This window comes from Bombus fervidus, chromosome 12, assembly GCF_041682495.2.
Source record: "Bombus fervidus isolate BK054 chromosome 12, iyBomFerv1, whole genome shotgun sequence".
Taxonomy (NCBI): domain Eukaryota; kingdom Metazoa; phylum Arthropoda; class Insecta; order Hymenoptera; family Apidae; genus Bombus; species Bombus fervidus.
In genome coordinates, this window is record NC_091528.1 from 5,607,556 (window position 1) to 5,624,138 (window position 16,583).

General features: G+C 28.7%; 6 protein-coding genes across 14 annotated transcripts; 2 read left to right on the forward strand and 4 right to left on the reverse strand.

Annotated features, from left to right (window-relative positions):
* Window positions 1-34: 34 nt before the first annotated feature.
* LOC139992746 (dual specificity protein phosphatase 3) lies at window positions 35-1,693 on the forward strand. Its single transcript, XM_072013916.1, has 4 exons — window positions 35-274; window positions 595-773; window positions 840-1,063; window positions 1,144-1,693. Exons 1-4 carry the CDS (start codon window positions 254-256, stop codon window positions 1,338-1,340), a joined length of 621 nt encoding a protein of 206 aa, XP_071870017.1. The 5' UTR covers window positions 35-253; the 3' UTR covers window positions 1,341-1,693.
* On the reverse strand, window positions 1,238-6,532 carry LOC139992732 (kinesin-like protein KIF23). Of its 2 annotated transcripts, none has more exons than XM_072013885.1 (15): window positions 5,977-6,532; window positions 4,762-5,337; window positions 4,520-4,690; window positions 4,245-4,443; window positions 4,035-4,173; window positions 3,763-3,962; window positions 3,590-3,694; window positions 3,429-3,514; window positions 3,237-3,367; window positions 3,057-3,160; window positions 2,895-2,999; window positions 2,680-2,826; window positions 2,469-2,618; window positions 2,168-2,404; window positions 1,238-2,097 (listed from the first exon to the last, which is right to left on the reverse strand). In XM_072013885.1, the coding sequence occupies exons 2-15, from the start codon at window positions 5,277-5,279 to the stop codon at window positions 1,909-1,911; spliced, it is 2,481 nt and encodes an 826-aa protein (XP_071869986.1). In that variant the 5' UTR covers window positions 5,280-5,337; window positions 5,977-6,532; the 3' UTR covers window positions 1,238-1,908. The 2 variants fall into 2 exon arrangements, with proteins under 2 accessions (XP_071869986.1, XP_071869985.1); XM_072013884.1 differs by lacking the exon at window positions 5,977-6,532 and adding an exon at window positions 5,537-5,649.
* A 93-nt stretch (window positions 6,533-6,625) lies between these two features.
* Rpl13 (ribosomal protein L13) lies at window positions 6,626-8,017 on the reverse strand. 2 transcript variants are annotated; one of them, XM_072013914.1, is made up of 4 exons: window positions 7,931-8,017; window positions 7,355-7,504; window positions 7,021-7,270; window positions 6,626-6,951 (listed from the first exon to the last, which is right to left on the reverse strand). In XM_072013914.1, the coding sequence occupies exons 2-4, from the start codon at window positions 7,495-7,497 to the stop codon at window positions 6,685-6,687; spliced, it is 660 nt and encodes a 219-aa protein (XP_071870015.1). In that variant the 5' UTR covers window positions 7,498-7,504; window positions 7,931-8,017; the 3' UTR covers window positions 6,626-6,684. The 2 variants fall into 2 exon arrangements, with proteins under 2 accessions (XP_071870015.1, XP_071870016.1); XM_072013915.1 differs by lacking the exon at window positions 7,931-8,017 and adding an exon at window positions 7,866-7,884.
* Window positions 8,018-8,091: 74 nt separating this feature from the next.
* On the forward strand, window positions 8,092-11,749 carry Leurs-m (Leucyl-tRNA synthetase, mitochondrial). Its single transcript, XM_072013883.1, has 8 exons — window positions 8,092-8,355; window positions 8,450-8,657; window positions 8,746-9,139; window positions 9,236-10,119; window positions 10,202-10,558; window positions 10,632-10,872; window positions 10,953-11,190; window positions 11,378-11,749. Exons 1-8 carry the CDS (start codon window positions 8,257-8,259, stop codon window positions 11,591-11,593), a joined length of 2,637 nt encoding a protein of 878 aa, XP_071869984.1. The 5' UTR covers window positions 8,092-8,256; the 3' UTR covers window positions 11,594-11,749.
* Window positions 11,290-12,615, reverse strand: LOC139992748 (gamma-glutamylcyclotransferase). Its single transcript, XM_072013921.1, has 4 exons — window positions 12,415-12,615; window positions 11,970-12,268; window positions 11,796-11,900; window positions 11,290-11,535 (listed from the first exon to the last, which is right to left on the reverse strand). The coding sequence occupies exons 1-4, from the start codon at window positions 12,517-12,519 to the stop codon at window positions 11,508-11,510; spliced, it is 537 nt and encodes a 178-aa protein (XP_071870022.1). The 5' UTR covers window positions 12,520-12,615; the 3' UTR covers window positions 11,290-11,507.
* Window positions 12,616-12,797: 182 nt separating this feature from the next.
* On the reverse strand, window positions 12,798-16,243 carry Coq8 (ubiquinone biosynthesis protein COQ8, mitochondrial). 7 transcript variants are annotated; one of them, XM_072013889.1, is made up of 12 exons: window positions 16,094-16,243; window positions 15,920-15,970; window positions 15,532-15,766; window positions 14,838-15,374; window positions 14,528-14,747; window positions 14,245-14,454; window positions 14,023-14,138; window positions 13,793-13,955; window positions 13,531-13,733; window positions 13,298-13,450; window positions 13,108-13,208; window positions 12,798-13,045 (listed from the first exon to the last, which is right to left on the reverse strand). In XM_072013889.1, the coding sequence occupies exons 3-12, from the start codon at window positions 15,721-15,723 to the stop codon at window positions 12,871-12,873; spliced, it is 2,070 nt and encodes a 689-aa protein (XP_071869990.1). In that variant the 5' UTR covers window positions 15,724-15,766; window positions 15,920-15,970; window positions 16,094-16,243; the 3' UTR covers window positions 12,798-12,870. The 7 variants fall into 7 exon arrangements, with proteins under 7 accessions (XP_071869990.1, XP_071869994.1, XP_071869991.1 ...); XM_072013893.1 differs by lacking the exon at window positions 15,920-15,970 and having other exon boundaries at window positions 16,094-16,236; XM_072013890.1 differs by lacking the exon at window positions 16,094-16,243 and having other exon boundaries at window positions 15,920-16,084.
* Between the last annotated feature and the right edge of the window lie 340 nt (window positions 16,244-16,583).

A 16,583-nucleotide genomic window follows, 5' to 3' on the forward strand; every position in this document is an offset into this window, starting at 1 on the left:
TGTCAGTATAATTATCGCGGTGTAACAAAGAGTTTCAAAACAGAAATAACTAACTATAATTATCGCGATTTTAACATTGTGTACGCGACTATATTTGTTTTATATATATATGTAAAAGCTTAGAATTAGTCATACCTAATCGTGACATACTTGATTACTAAAGTACAAAATATTTTGTAGTATTTTGCTGTCTTTCTTATTTGTCATATCTAGTATAACTTATAAATTATTAATCTATAAATAATCTTTTCAAATGGACAGCAGTCTGAGAAATGTAAGTATACATTATAAAGAATAGTATTGCTATCATTTACGTATATTTTGAAAATTACAGATGCTTCGAAATTGTTTCTTCGCATTTGAGTTGCCTGTCATTTCATAAGAATATGTAATTGATATTTTTTCAAATTCTTTTTAATTCTAAACGTCTTTTTATAATGAGAAATACATGAACAAATAAATATCATCTAATTTTTTCAAATGACATTCAATTAATATTGAAAATTTATCATCTTTCAAATCAAATTATTAAAAATTATATAATATTGTAAAGTTACTTTTCGTAGTAAAAACTTTTATCTCATGAATTTTCAGAAACGTTTAACTGGTGGGGAAACCACTCAGAGTCACTTAGCAGAAGCTTTGTATAGAACACAAACTGAGAATAAAATGCTACCAGGATTTGATCCTAATCGAGATGATGTTGAATATTACCGTGTTCAACAGGATATCGATTGTGATGAAGTATATCCAGGAATATATATTGGTGATGCGTGAGTATTTCAATGTTTTATGTCTTCATGTTTATCAAAAATTAATTTATGTTCAATACTTTATAGTGCCACAGCAAAAAATAAGAAATACCTTAAAATATTGGGTATAACACATTTGCTTAATGCTGCTGAAGGAAAAAGATTTGGATTTGTAAACACCGATAAGAATTATTATTCTGATACAACAATAAAGTATCTTGGCTTACCACTTATTGATTTGTGCACAACAGACATTAGCAAGTACTTTTACATTGTTGCAGATTTTATCGATGAAGCTGTTTCGATTGGAGGTAATGAAATAATAATTTAATGATGAAAGAAACAGAAAAATTACAATACATCGTTTAAAATTGGACTTTCTTCCTACTAGGTAAAGCTTTTGTTCATTGTGTGTTAGGAATCTCACGTAGCGCAACGTGCGTATTAGCATATTTAATGATTAAAAAAGGAATGCTAGCCACAGATGCAATTCGAACAGTCCGCAAAAATCGTTTCATTCAACCAAATAGTGGTTTTCTTCACCAATTAGCGCAGTTAGATAATCAATTACGAAGACAACGATCTTAAGTGAATACAGCTTTGATAAAACTACAAGGTTCACTAACAATATATACTGCAGTGAATTTGATAGATATATGTATATTGTATATAAATAATTGTATATAAAAACTGAGTAAACATGATCAAAATGTATGATTAGATTGGATTGATACATTATTAGTCAACATTAGGCGCAAAATTCACTATTAATTATCTTAAAATCAAATATTACGAATATATACATATTATGAGATAACAATCACATAACTCATATTACACTTCACGATATAAAGTATTATATATACAATATTATCGCTTCTCACAATTCATTGTTGGTAAATTGTATTATTTAATAAATTATAATACTGATATTGTAAAAACTTTGGTTGTAAAAATTTTTACTAAAAATAGTAACGATAAAGGAAAATATTAACATCTTGACTTCATATCATTGTTTTTAGCTATTATTAGTATTTTTCTTTACCATTAGTATTTTTAGTAGAAGTTTTTAGATATTTATATGTATATCGTATTATTATATTATATATCGTATAAAAATTATTATTACTATGCTAATATTATATTAATAAAACTGTTAATTTACTACACGTGGACGTTTGGAATGAGACTCAGCAAGTGTAGACGAATGTCTCGAAGAGCCTACTTCATTTTCTGTATCCTGTGGACCACTACGTTTCCTTGCCTTTGGAGATAATTGTTTTAAGCATTCCATATCATTAAATACAACTTGTGCGCCTCCTCCACTAGTGGGTATTATATCTCCCTAATATAATAATAATACATTTGAGTATATAACTACATAATTCTTTTCGATTCCTTTTAAGTGTAATTACCTTGAATAACTTTGTCTCAAGTTCACCATCAGTATCGTGTTCTTGCGCGATAAGACAATACCTGGATGCACCGTCTGTAATTTCCTTTGGATCTGTAAGTCGCGTAACGCTACGTCTTCTACGCATTAAAGGTTGAAGAACAGTTCCAACAGGAACAAGCGCTCCGGGTCTGTGATCAATCCACTTATCCGCGCTTTGTGAACGTCTGTACCTTGGATTTGCAACACCCGCTTTATCCTATGAGCACATATCATTAAACCATATTTTCGAAAGTAAATTACGTAATGTAAGATAAACTGACCCTTCGTGATCGACCCTCTGTTGTTTTTGGAGTTGCTTCTGCACAGTTACTAGTAGGTACAACACAATCTCTAGAAACACTAGGTACGTTGTCATCAACTAAAATTTGTTTTACTAATCTTAATTTATCCTCTTTTTCTTTCATTTGATTCTAAAAAGAGAGAAAAAGATTAAACAATGAATTTATACATATATTATATTTACTTCATTACCTGTAAGTGTTCACGTTGTTGACGTAACTTTATTTCCAATTCTTTATTCATTTTATCAGTTTCTACCTGCATTTTAGTGTTGTACTTTTGTTTCACTCTTTGCTTATCTATTAAACGTTGATTTAGTGCCATGTTTCTATCCTTTAACTATAAAATAATTGTAGTAAAATATATGTCGTCATTTAAATAAAAGAAGAAATGTATTCGTTAACTACCTCTTGCTGTAAACTGCGGATTGTATCATTTGCATTGTTCAATTTTCGGAGCAAGCTATCAATTTGTTCTTCAGTCTTACATAAATGACCCTCTAATGCAGAAACCTACAGCAAAAGTAAATTATTTTATATGTACTTCCGTAATCAGTAAAATGCTATTACCTTCTTTTTTTGTTGTGAATTAGCAGCTTTCAGAGATGCATTTTCAATCTTTAAATTCATGTATTCTTGTTCCATTGCCATTATCTTCTTCCTAAGATCGTTTTCTGTAACAATCATGTAACAGTTATGAAAATATTACGCATAATTTAAGTTTGGTTAAAAATTAAGTTATATTCTTACGTTTTTGCTGTAAATCAGTACGTAGTAAATTCCGTTTGTTAATACGCTGTTCTAAAAAATGCATCAAATTATTAATTATTTGATCATTGCGTGGAGAAGTAATTTCCAATTCAGGAAATGGACCACCTAAACTGAATTAAAATAAAATTATATAAGTTTGAAGAAAGAATAAAGAAAACATATAATACTTACCTATACACTAAACCCACATCAACTTCTAAATCTTCAGCTTCCGGATGGCCTTCTTTTTGCAACTTACTACGTGCCTCCTTAAATAACTATTAAAAATAGTTTTTATTATGCACGAAATTTTCAAATTATTTTCATTGTTATTCTTTTATTACTCATCTCACCTTATTTGCCTGTCTTCTTCCAGGTGTAAAACCAAGATCTATTTTCGTAATTGTTGGTTTAGCTACTTGGACTTCTTGAGTCATTTCGGCAAATTTCATTACTTGCTATAAAACATGAATAAATTAACTTATTTTCTTTCATATATTTACATTTTATATTATTGATTTCTTACAATTGTTTCATCATAATCATCTGTTCTTGGATTAACACAAACAATCATTCTAACTTGTCCTTCTCCATCAAAATAATTTTTAAATAAATGGGTGAGTTTTGAATCTCTGTAGGGTACTATTTTATTTGTACCCTGAAGTTGATTTTCTCTTAAAATTTCCAAACATGATCGTAGCGTCATCAAAGAATTATTAATATTTCCTAAATCAAAATGAATGGATATGAAAATATATTATAATATAATTACAAGATTCATATCTAAAGTATAATAACCTGCTTCTCTTAATCGTTGACCTGTGTTTTTAGTTCTATTAGTTCTTTCGCTACCAGCTAAATCTACTAGGGATAGCTGAGTGATGCATACCACCCGTTTATCTTGTATAATTTGTTCACCTTCACCATCTAAAGGTGCCTAGGAGAAGAAAATACTATATTGTTTGTGAATTTTAATTCGGTGAGACGCAAAGTAATTAGAAACATTACTTGTACAAGACGAATAGTGAAGACACTATGTGATCTACTTGATTCTGCATTAAGCGCAGTGTGTGCAACTCTTCGTCTCCTCTGTCCACGCTGAAATACCTCAAATGCTTCTTCTGAACTTTTTACTTCAATTTCTGTTACAGCATGCACATACATATTCTTATTACCATCTTCTCTAACTATTTTACTCTGTAATACCCTAAAAGTTATTTCTTAGTATTAGAATATTATTTGAAATTAAGAATATTTGAATTGTGCAAGTAATGATACTATACTTGTTTCTAATATCCTCATCCTCTAATAAATCATATACACTGTTATTGTAAATTTCAACATATGTAACAAATACAGCATAGACATTGTCTTGATCCACTTGTACTGTTTGTGACTCATTTATGTCACGAATAATCATTGGATTACTCTCACTATCACTCTCTACTTTTCTCCTGTGAAAACCATCAGTTATTAATAAAGCCATTTACATTATATAAAGCATATCACATATTCTTATACTTACACTTTGCCTGATTTTCCATTTCTCTGTAACATAAGTCCAGCATGAAGTTCATTTTGTCTATCAAGCATTGCATCAGCTTCACCTTGTATATCAAAACCGTTTAATTTATCTGGTTTAAAAATAAATTTTTTGGTCTGATAATTAGCAATACTGTTAAACAGAACATCAAGACAACGAGGCATTATGCCCGCATCCTGTGTTTCACCAGTCATAGTATATGTTTTACCACTTCCTGTTACTCCATAGGTAAATAAAAGGCTATTTCTACCTCGAATAACATTTTCAACTAATGGAAGAGCAACTATATTAAAAATTTCTTTTTGTGTTGCATCTGGTGAAAATACACGACTAAATGTTGTTTGAATTTCCTTGTTGCTAGAGTTACGAAAATTCATTGCTGATTCTGGTGGTGTAATAACTACAGTTGTATCAGATATAAGCTTCATACAAGAAACATCAGCTGGATGTTGCATTGGCTTTAAACGACAATAAACTTGAACAGGATCCTTGGATACCATATTATTACCTCTTGGACGGTTTGGTGGCTTACGAGCTGAACCTGGTGGTTTCACACGTCTAAAATATTAACATATCACGAATAGCTTCAATTATTCTACACTACAAAATAACTTTAATAATACCAAACAATTAATTAATAACAAATAATTAAATTTTACACTAAAAGATTATAGAAGATAATAGTCATAAAATATTGAAAATAGCTAAATTTTATTTGATTTCATTTATAAACTGATTAATAAATAATAAAACTTACGCAGATTTCATTTTTCGTAATTATAAATTTTGCTTGATATTTAGTTATTTTAAAACTTATGACAATATCGCGTGAAAAATATACACCAAATGCCATGAACCGAAAACCGTTGTTCTGATTCGGAGTTTAAAATTCAAATCTAGTTACAAAATGAACTAAAGTAATGAAGTGCTACCAATATTTATACCAAACAAAAACTATGAATAATAGTACTACTTTAAGTACAACTTAACTCGTTAAAGTATAAAAACAGGGAAAAGAACTATGAAAAGATTTTTATTTCGTGATTAAGTAGTATTAGAGAGTACCATGACCGTACACAGGACCGACATATATATGAAGACTGAGCATAAACCTTTATGGTCTGTTCAACAAGACAAGACAGAAAACATAAAAAAAATTTCTGCAACTATTGCCGACTAATAAAACTCGAATAATACTTCTGTTTTCTGCCTCATCTCATTGTGGAGATTATACTTCCACCGGGAGGTGTAAAACCATTTCCGGGGAGCGGAGAACACGGGCAAGTGGTACTTTGGGGTCAGATCGATGATCGGTTGTAATTGCGCAAACGCAATCTTATTTTCATTGAGTAAGAGCAGTAAGAAAATTTCCTCTCTAGTGAAAAGTAAATTAGTGTAATGGGTACGTTTACACATGACACTAAATCGTTGCTTTATAGTCATGATACCGAATATTAGAAGTTGAAATAGTACTTTCTATTAATGCGTCTCTCCCTCTTAGAGAAAAAAGCCAGAACTTTTGTTGTCCTGAAACTAAATGCAACAGGTGAACTGGTTTACTTTCTCTTTTTGACATACATCACTAAGTCAAGTTTGATATGACCATGATCCCTGTACTCTGGAAGTGGCTTCACGCCACACGCCTGCCCATGAAATTCATGCTAGACTAGTAATACTCAAATATCACTAGTCAGAAGTCACAAAGAAAAATTTCCTCTTTGATACTGTCATATACATACAATAAATGCATTATATTATTATATAAATACTAATGGCAAATAAAATGTCTTCATTGTATAATATATATATATTCAATAAGTAGTACAAAATAAAAACAAATAGAAAATTTTATTTCTCATTAGACAATTTATTTGTTATATTTATACAAAGACATGAAGTTCCACATTATTTCTTAGCCTTCTTGTCTTTAGCAACTTTAGTTACTTCATCTGGATTTTCCGCTGCATCTTTCACACGTTTTGCGCGAATTCCTACTAGTCTAGCATCAGCCCTAGCTTTACGGAGAGTTACGTATGCAGAGAACTTTCTTTCTTCCTCAGAAATGGCACGGGCCTTAGCTTTAGCAGGTGCTTGGTGTCTCACTGGCATGATTTCTCCTTTAACTTGAGTGGCAAGTTTCATTTCTTCTTCAGTAGCATCACCTACCTTAGGCTATTTTTATAAATAACATTAGAATGTAGTCCTTCTTTAATAGTTTTAAATTTACTATATTCTACTTACTCTCTTTTCATTCAGTGGGAAGAGAATCAATTTGGATTTATATTCTTTTAGTCTTTGAGCATTTGTTTGTAAAGACTCAACTGATTTGTTACGCCTTCTAGGATCTACAGCAATTCCAATAGTCCTAGCAAATCTTTTATTTAAACCACTAGCCTTCAATTCTTCTAAGGTAAAACCTTTGCCTGCCCTAACTTTTGTGTGATAACGGAATGTTGGGCAATGAACAATAGGCCTCAGAAGTTTTACAGGTCTTAAATTTAAATAAAATACTATTGAAGTTAATTTACATAAATGGACAACAGAAATAAAAATGAAATAAACATATGCTATTTACCTAGGTGCAACAGCACGAGCTTTCTTTATACGATTTTGTTTACGACGAAATTTTCTGGCTGGTTGGTTAAACCAAGTTTTAACAAATCTTTGCCAATCTTTATGGAAATGCCCATTAGGGATCATATTATTTCTCTTACCCATGGTTGAACTGAAACAAAAATACTAAATTATATACAATTTGTTTCTTAAAAGATTTGTAAAAATACACCTTATAAACTTAAGATTAGTATAATAGGTTAGAAATAGTATTATTACTAAGTATAAACAAAACATTAATTTTCCTTCACAAATAAAATTTTTGTAACTTTAATGTCACTTTATAATATTCATATAATTATTATGGATACATTCTACTATTAGAAAAGGTATATCATTAATTGAAATTAAAACTTATGAGGCAAAGATAACCTGATTAATGTCAAAATATTTCTTTACTTGTTATATTATAAAATTACAATCATATTATTTAATTACGCTTAAAAACACAAATAACAACAATTTTCTATTACTTTGAGAAGTATTATTTACAGATGTTAAGATTTTAATTGGATTTCGAACTTGAAAGATTACTCACGAACTTGTTTACAAGGCATAGACCGGAAAAAGAATCAGTATCACAAAGCGGAAGTTTTAGTTTCCAGCAAAGCAAAATTTACTAAATGAAGATTCAAATTGCATTATTTTATGATAAAATGATATTTTAAAAATATTATTTGTTTACAAATATCGCTTCGCTTATATATAATTTTATTAAAATAATTTAAATGTAAAATGAAGTTTCTTTAAAGTAGTTAATAAATATGGCAACTTGCTATAAGACCGTGTATACTAAGCACGAGTTAAATGTTTCATGTTTAATTGTAGAATATTTAAATACGTAGTTAAATAATTTAATTAAAAATGAAGATTAGAGAATCATTTGTATCATATTATAAAAGTAATATATCCTTAAAAAATGTCATTTACCGATACGCTTCGACCGGCATAAACCAATTTTCGGTTTGTTCTCTAATTAGTAAAAAAATATACATGTATGTAGTGTTATAAATTGGTATTGTTACTATAATGCACAAAGCATTGATCATATTTTTAGAATGCAGAGGTTACAGATGAAATAAAGAAGGATATAGAAAAATATTGGAAAGATAAAATTAACTTACATCAATATGATGATGCAGATAGTACAAGAAGAAAGTTTTATGTATTATCAATGTTCCCATATCCTTCTGGAACACTTCATATGGGTCATGTAAGGGTTTATACAATAAGTGATACAGTTGCTCGTTTTTATAGGATGAAAGGTAAATAATTTAATTTAAGTGTAATTATATATATTGTTTGGTTTATTTATATAATTTTTTATTGACTCGCTTTTCTCTTTTATTTCAGGATATAATGTTCTTCATCCAATGGGTTGGGATGCATTTGGATTACCTGCTGAGAATGCTGCAATTGAAAAACAAGTTGATCCTGCTGTGTGGACATACGATAACATTAAAAAGATGAGAAATCAATTAAAATCATTGAATTATTCTTTTGATTGGAATAGAGAATTTGCTACATGTGATCATGAATATTATAAGTGGACGCAGGAATTATTTTTAAAACTTTTTGACAAAGATTTGGTTTATAGGAAAGAATCATTTGTTAATTGGGACCCTGTTGATGAAACTGTATTAGCAGAGGAACAAGTTGATGCAAATAATTGTTCTTGGAGATCAGGCGCAAAAGTAGAAAAGAGGTTACTAAGCCAGTGGTTTGTTAGGACTACATCATTTGCTAAGTAGGTATATTAGAATTTAACAATCTCTAAAGAGCATTGAAATATATAATAAGAATTACTAATAGTATTTAACTAATTTATTTTGTATCATATCAGATCATTGTCTCAAGGTTTAGATGATCCAACATTGACAGAATGGAAAGATGTCAAAAAAATCCAACGAAATTGGATAGGTGACTGTAGTGGTACTAGTTTTGAATTACAGTTGATAGGAACTATACCAAATTATCCCAGAACAATAAATGTTTGGACTAATTATCCAGAATTTATTGAATATGCAATGTTTATTGCAATATCTCCAAAAAGCTTATTGAATAGACCAGAGTATTGTATAGATGTGACAGAAGGAATTCAAATCATAGATGTTAAAGTAGTAAACCCATTCAATGGAAATGAATTGCCAGTATTTGTAACAGATAAAGTTGCATTTCCAGCTCATAGAGATACTTATCTTGGTATACCGTCTGCTTCAATAGATGATTATCAGTTTTCTGAAATAGTTGGGATTGAATTTGTACGGCATTCGATAAGAAATTATGAAGAACAAGAAAACAAAAGATTAGAAATATTATCTAAAGCAAGAAAGTGGAAAATTGGTGGATACCCTGTTGGTTCAAGATTGCAAGATTGGTTAATATCTAGACAGAGGTATTGGGGTACACCAATTCCAATTATTTATTGTTTAAATTGTGGTATCCAACCAGTACCACGCAATGATCTTCCTGTAGTTTTACCAAATATAACATTTTCATCTTCAAATAAAAAGTCTATATTATCTGAAACTAAGGATTGGTTAAATACTTCTTGTCCTAAATGTGGAGCTCAAGCAGTTAGAGAATCAGATACAATGGACACATTTGTAGATAGTTCATGGTATTATCTGAGATACATTGACCCACAAAATATGAAAAAGATGTTTGCTGTTGATAAAGCAAAAGAAATGTTTCCTATTGATCTGTATATAGGTGGAAAAGAACATGGTAAGTATCTAATATTTAAATTCTTTGTAGATATAAAATATATATATTTAAAGATCTCAAATTAATAACATTATAATTTCAGCTGTGCTGCACTTATATTATGCCAGATTTATAAGTCATTTTCTACATTCAGAAGGACTTTTACCCACTCCAGAACCATTTAAACAATTGCTTGTGCAGGGTATGGTACTTAGTAAAACGTATCAGCTAAAAAAGACAGAGAAATATTTAAAAGCGGATGAAGTGGAAGAACATGCAGGAAAATATGTAGAAAAGAATACCAAAGAATCAGTCATTGTCTCATGGGACAAAATGTCTAAATCAAAACATAATGGCATTGATCCACTTGAATTCTTAGATAAATATGGAATTGATACAACTAGATTATTTATATTAGCTGATCAAGCACCAACTTCAGATAAACGCTGTGACCATAACAGTAAGCTCTTTGTAATAAAAATTTTAACTAATTATTATATATATCGAATAATATATATATTAATAATATTCAGCCATACCGGGAATATTAAATTGGCAAAATCGTTTATGGAAAACCGTAAAAACTTTTAAAGATTATCGCAATAGCGTAACTTCAGAAGAGCTTCAGGCAGAACCTACTGATTCTAAATTTGCAGAACATGATGAATACATGTTTGATAGTCGAAATTATTTTTTAAAGTCTGTAACTTATAATATAATTGGATCTCAACAATTTAGTATTGCAATATCAAGAATGCAAGGACTTACAAATAGGTATATATTACAATTTTGCAGTACATCAATGATTCTAATAATTTTAGAAAGAGTAATCGTCGTTTTCTTTTAATATTAAGTATACGCAAAGTGTGTGTGGAATGCACGAAAAAAAGTCGTGAATATGAACGTGCATTAGCAGTTCAAATTATAATGCTTGCACCATTTGCACCACATTTCGCTTCGGAATTGTGGTCCGCATTTTCTGAGGTAAAACATCATCTAATAGATAAGAATGAAGTGGACTTAGATAGAGATGTTATGGAACAAAAATGGCCAGAAATAGATATGAATTATAAAATGTCAGTGGAGATCATAGTAAGTACAAAGTATTTAAAGTATTTATTACTTCATTATCATTATATAAACTTACATTATATTATTTATTATATAACTATATAAATGATAACAGTATGATTCTTAGAAATCAAAGTACTTTATTTAATACTATGTATAATTTTATATAAACACATTATTAATGCTATACCATTCTGTATACTATTAGATAAATAATGCACTTTGCACAAAGATTAGAATACCCAAGTATGAAACAGATAAATTATCACTTGAGGCAGCTCTTGATTTAATAAAGAATGAGCCAGCTGTCCAGGAACGTTTAAAAATGCATAAGATCGTTAAGTCCAGACTTCTTTCAAGGGAAGGCTGTGATCCAAAAATATTAATTTCAACAAAAAGATGGGTAGACAATGTTCAAACGTAATACATCAGGTGAGAAAAATAGAAATAGAAAAAGAATTATAGATATATACATAATTTTTTATCAAATATACTTTTTGTATGAAAACTAAGTTATTTAAATGTAAAGAGCCTGTACATAATAAAACTAACTGCATAAAAATTTTGTTTACTGTTACAATGATTTAATGAATAATAAAAATAATAAAATGAATAATTATTCTTACCCAATATCATATTCTCCTGCATATTCATTATGCGGTATTTTTTGTAACACCTTAATATAATCAAGTGGTAATTGACTTTCATGTGCACCTTTTAATATTGTTTCTCTATAAGAGAATAATTAGTAATTATATAAGAAACCTTAAACAAATTGAATAGAATTAAGTATAACATACAAATACAACGGTGAAGGTCTCCTGTGTTTTGGTAGCAAACACAATTTTACATTTTTATCGGGATTGTTACATTGCTGATACACTCTGCATTTAAATATTTTACCAGTAAGTGTTTCTATGTCAACCATTAAAGGGAAGTATAATTTATCTGCTACACCTTCTTGATTATCTAATGTACACATATTACATTCATCTAATTCCCAAACTGCACCCCATACAATATAATTTTCTGTAGGAACAATTGTTGCTGAACATCCACCCCATCTCTTTGAGTGTGTTATAAAATCTAATCTGAAATTCTGATATAATTCAGTATTTGCATAAATAATAAAGAAAATAATGAAATTTTATAAAGCATAATATAAATCTTACTGTTTTCAATTATTCAAAATAAAAATAGATTTACTAACCGCATAGGAAATTTCCTTTAACCATGTATATTTACCTTTAAAAATCCGATATCTTTTCGTACTGCAGTTGGATTATTAATATGTATTCTTTTTGTTAACATATTACTTCCGTATGCAAAATATAAGAATTTATTAGACATTTCGCCAGTTAATATATGAAATTTGTTGAAGATAACTTATTAATAGGAACAAAGAGATGAATAGGTTAAGGTATCATTCGTTATCAGTATTAAATATGTATTTATGATGTTTTTTGATAGAGATATAATTGTACCTTATATAATTACCCAGATTTTATTTAAACGAAAACATGTTACAATAAATAAACTGCTATCAAAATGCAACTTAAAATTAGAAGATACACGAATTTAATGCTTGAAGTATATGAATAAATTAGAGGTTTAAATAATAGAAGGTATTGATTGAAAAAATGCTTATATTGATTTAACTATACATGTTTAAGGTATAAAGCATTAATTTATATTGCATTATTATTCAAATTCATAATTTGCATAAACCTCGCGAAACATATCGCGACAATTTATTTTAACTTGAAGCTTGGCACACAATAAGAAAACTCCTGATAATTTTCTATGTAGACTATATATTTCTTCAGGTGGAGGGCAAAGCCTGTGATCCAATATTGTTGGAACTAATGATTGAATCCTGTAATCAATGTTATATAATTTATTCATGATTTAATTTAAATGATATCATATTGCTCTCACCGTTTAGTTACATCTTGCCCACCAAAGTCATAATATTTAGAATTTTTATCAAATACTTGACCCAAGACCATTACTGCATCTACGTGAGCTTCTTCCATAAGCTGAAATTAATACAATGTAATAAATCTATAAATGTTAATATACTAACCTTTTCTAAAGCTAAAACTATTAGAAAATATACATATCGTACTTTAGACTCGTATCCTGTGAGGAATCCCATTTCTCTAGATAAATTTAAAATTTTATTACGATCACCTTCACTTGCAGCATAAATTATTTCAATGTATTTATCCATAAATGATTTCTCATATCCTCGACATGCACCAAAATCTAATAATATTAACTGAAAATTATATTGGGAACTATAATTAATATCAAAGATAGTGTGCACTTATTGATAATAATAATATCTTATATACAAACTTGTCTTGTATTGGTGTTATAAAAGAAATTGGACCAATTTGGATCAGTTTGCATGTATCGAAAAACAAACAATTCTTTAAGGCACAAACTCATTATTAATTTGCAGATATGTTCTCTTGTTTCCATATCCATACTTGTACATTTATCTACTGGAATTCCTTCTACCATTTCAGTTGTAAAAATTTGATTCGTTGATAGTTCATCTAAATATAAAATTAAGTTAATTTTACATTTAAATTGCTAATTTTTTAATTCAATTTACCTACTACAGCTGGAACATAATAATCTAAATAAGGTTCTATAAGTTGTTTATATCTTCTTGTACATTCTGCTTCTCTTACATAATCCACTTCCCATGCAAGTTCACGTTTTGCAACTTCCACTAAATTATCTATAAACATGCCTTTTGGGAAAATGTTCCAAACCTGTAAAAATTTCTAGATATATTTTTGCATAATCTTAAATAAAATAGAAATCAAAGTATTTTCATACCTTCATTATGCCTACTAAATTCTCAACATCACTTTGAATACCCATAGCTACACCAGGATATTGAATTTTAATTGCAACATCTTGTCCATTTAACAAGGTACCATGATGTACCTGGCCTGTAATATTTTTTCTGATATGAAGAATGGTCTTTAAAATGTTTTTATATTACTTTGGTCTTCCAAAAAAAGGTAATTTAAAAGAATAAAAATAAATGGTAACTACCAATGGAAGCTGCAGCAAATGGTCTATCTTCAAAGGTTGCTAATTTATTTTTCCAGTCATGTCCAAATTCAGTTGCTAATACTTTCTCAACTTGCCATTTTGGCATGAAGTCAGCACTTTGTCTAACTCGTTCAAATACTTTTTGTATTTCAGGATTTATAATGGTTTCATCTTGTATACTTAAAATTTGTCCAATTTTTAAAGCTGCACCTATTATAAACATATGTAAGGCACATAACTATTAGTTGACAAAAAATCCAATAAATGTATTAAGGATACTTACCTCTCACTTTACATAATGTAGAAACTATTCTTTCTGCATTTGCTTTAGTAAGAAACAGGCTATCAAATGTGTCTCCAAGACTTTGCTTTTTTAGTCCAAGTGTTCTGCGTGTATATTCTGCAACTGTACCAACACCAAGACCAACTCCTAATGTTCCAAAGCTTATCATTCTTTGTAATCTGGTAGATGGAACTTTTTGTGCTTTTGCAGTAGGTGAAAGCTTTGAAAGAAAAATTTATTTATTAATGTATTTAAATAAAATGCATCATACCATTTAACGTAATTTATATAAAAATGTAAAAAGACTCACAGTTTGCTTTGGTCTAACAGATGGTTTTGGTTTAACTTGAGAGTTTTCTGAAGCTACTTTCATATTTTCAGTTGCCATGTTTTTTAATTTCTCAAAATCAGTTTTTATTGTATTTGATACATCTTGTTTCATGTTCTGACTCTTTATGTTTTTTTCATGCTCTAATTCCAATTTCTTCAAAATTGCTTTATCTTTCTCAGAAAGTTCAATCTTAGGTATTTCATGTTCTAGTTTGGAAATTGTTTCAATTTTTTCTTTCACAGTTGAGTACTTTTTTAGTGGTTTATCCTGTTTACTTCTTATATCATTTTCGTTATCAGGTTTTACGATTGGAATATCCATCTCTATTATTATCTCTTTTGGATCTTTAGCAGGATTATAAACATGTAATTTAGTTCTGGTAGATTTTCTAGGTTTATCTGGGTCAACTGGCATTCCTGCCACTTCTTTAGTTCTTAATTTCAAAAATTCTATTATACCCTTTTCAACAACATTTATTCGTTCTGTCACTTCTTTAAATTCTTTCGTTATTTGAACCTGTATACATGTTATACTGTACAGGAAATTATAATATTCATTTATAAAATTAATTTATATTAGTAGTCACCATATAAGATAATTATTGTTATATTACAAGAACGTTTGCCATATTAGAAAAAAGTATTAAAAATCTATATTTATTTTTGAAACTTACAGGAACCTTACTTAGTTTTATATTATTCAATATTTTTAAATTATCTGTCAGGCATTTCTCTGCAGTAGTCTTCAAACTTGAAGTCTTTACTACGTGTTTAACTGTCTCTTCTTGATGCTTAATCACAGCTTCGGCTACTACCTTAGCTCCTCTAAGTATACCAATGACATCAGACATCCGATGTTGAGACATTTTTTTAATGTGATTGATGTAGAAATTGATTGTTAAATACTGCCTATTGAGATATAAATTTAAGTCATGATGTTATTTCTCTATTATATATACACACATACACACACATATTACTTTTGTTTTTTAATAACAATGTATTAGGTTATTCTATGTAATTTACTTATAAGGAGTGTTGCGACTTCAAAAAATTACGTACTTGAATATTAATATACCGCTTGTAGTACATGTGTTTAAAATATATGCAGACCTTGAAACGTATGAATAGGGTTATAGTACAATGTGCCGGGACTTTTATTACTATAGATCCTTTTTTTATATCAATTAGATATAACTTTTAAATAAAAATGATCTCTTAAATTAAATGCCCAACCTTTTATTTGATGTAAATAATTTAATTGTTAATATTTTAGAAACATGTATGCAAAGGAACTTTTACTCTTCGCACAATTGATACACAGTCCATAGTACGTAAAAAAAATTAATATAATGCAATCTTTTTCTTAGAATTCTTAGAGTATGTATATTATTTGCCTTATTTATTCTATTTTATATTTTTGTTTTATATTTTATTTCCATTATTATTTATTAAAAATATTAATTAACTACATAATTATCAAAGTTATAAGAATTTCCTTTTCATATTTTTGATTTATTAATAACAATTTATTAACTATAAATAAATAAATTACAGAAATTCTACAATTTATTGAGAATATCTTTATTTAATGGTTTGTTTACGAATTATCATATGTAAATAATATACATATATGTATGTAGAATATACAAAAAGAGTTGGGGACAAACAAAAAACAAACACAAAAGTCTTAATAAACATGAATTAAAAACTCATTATTTTCAGA

Excerpts from the sequence above, each read along its gene's own strand:
- Rpl13 (XM_072013914.1), bottom strand. The coding sequence starts at position 7,497 with ATGGGTAAGAGAAATAATATGATCCCTAATGGGCATTTCCATAAAGAT. Across the intron at positions 7,271-7,354 it reads GCTCGTGCTGTTGCACCTAG|ACCTGTAAAACTTCTGAGGC; the intron begins GTAAATAGCATA and ends TTTAAATTTAAG. Across the intron at positions 6,952-7,020 it reads TCCCACTGAATGAAAAGAGA|CCTAAGGTAGGTGATGCTAC; the intron begins GTAAGTAGAATA and ends TTATAAAAATAG.
- LOC139992732 (XM_072013884.1), bottom strand. Across the intron at positions 2,827-2,894 it reads TCCGCAGTTTACAGCAAGAG|TTAAAGGATAGAAACATGGC; the intron begins GTAGTTAACGAA and ends ATTATTTTATAG. Across the intron at positions 2,405-2,468 it reads CAGAGGGTCGATCACGAAGG|GATAAAGCGGGTGTTGCAAA; the intron begins GTCAGTTTATCT and ends ATGTGCTCATAG.
- Coq8 (XM_072013889.1), bottom strand. The coding sequence starts at position 15,723 with ATGTCTCAACATCGGATGTCTGATGTCATTGGTATACTTAGAGGAGCT. Across the intron at positions 14,455-14,527 it reads TACATTATGTAAAGTGAGAG|GTGCAGCTTTAAAAATTGGA; the intron begins GTAAGTATCCTT and ends TGTTTATAATAG. Across the intron at positions 13,046-13,107 it reads GGGCAAGATGTAACTAAACG|GATTCAATCATTAGTTCCAA; the intron begins GTGAGAGCAATA and ends CATTGATTACAG.
- LOC139992748 (XM_072013921.1), bottom strand. The coding sequence starts at position 12,519 with ATGTCTAATAAATTCTTATATTTTGCATACGGAAGTAATATGTTAACA. Across the intron at positions 11,901-11,969 it reads AGACCTTCACCGTTGTATTT|AGAAACAATATTAAAAGGTG; the intron begins GTATGTTATACT and ends ATTCTCTTATAG. Across the intron at positions 11,536-11,795 it reads GCAGGAGAATATGATATTGG|CCTTCCCTTGAAAGAAGTCT; the intron begins GTAAGAATAATT and ends TTTGGATCACAG.
- LOC139992746 (XM_072013916.1), top strand. The coding sequence starts at position 254 with ATGGACAGCAGTCTGAGAAAT. Across the intron at positions 275-594 it reads TGGACAGCAGTCTGAGAAAT|AAACGTTTAACTGGTGGGGA; the intron begins GTAAGTATACAT and ends ATGAATTTTCAG. Across the intron at positions 774-839 it reads GGAATATATATTGGTGATGC|TGCCACAGCAAAAAATAAGA; the intron begins GTGAGTATTTCA and ends AATACTTTATAG.
- Leurs-m (XM_072013883.1), top strand. The coding sequence starts at position 8,257 with ATGAAGATTAGAGAATCATTTGTATCATATTATAAAAGTAATATATCC. Across the intron at positions 9,140-9,235 it reads AGGACTACATCATTTGCTAA|ATCATTGTCTCAAGGTTTAG; the intron begins GTAGGTATATTA and ends GTATCATATCAG. Across the intron at positions 10,559-10,631 it reads TAAACGCTGTGACCATAACA|CCATACCGGGAATATTAAAT; the intron begins GTAAGCTCTTTG and ends AATAATATTCAG.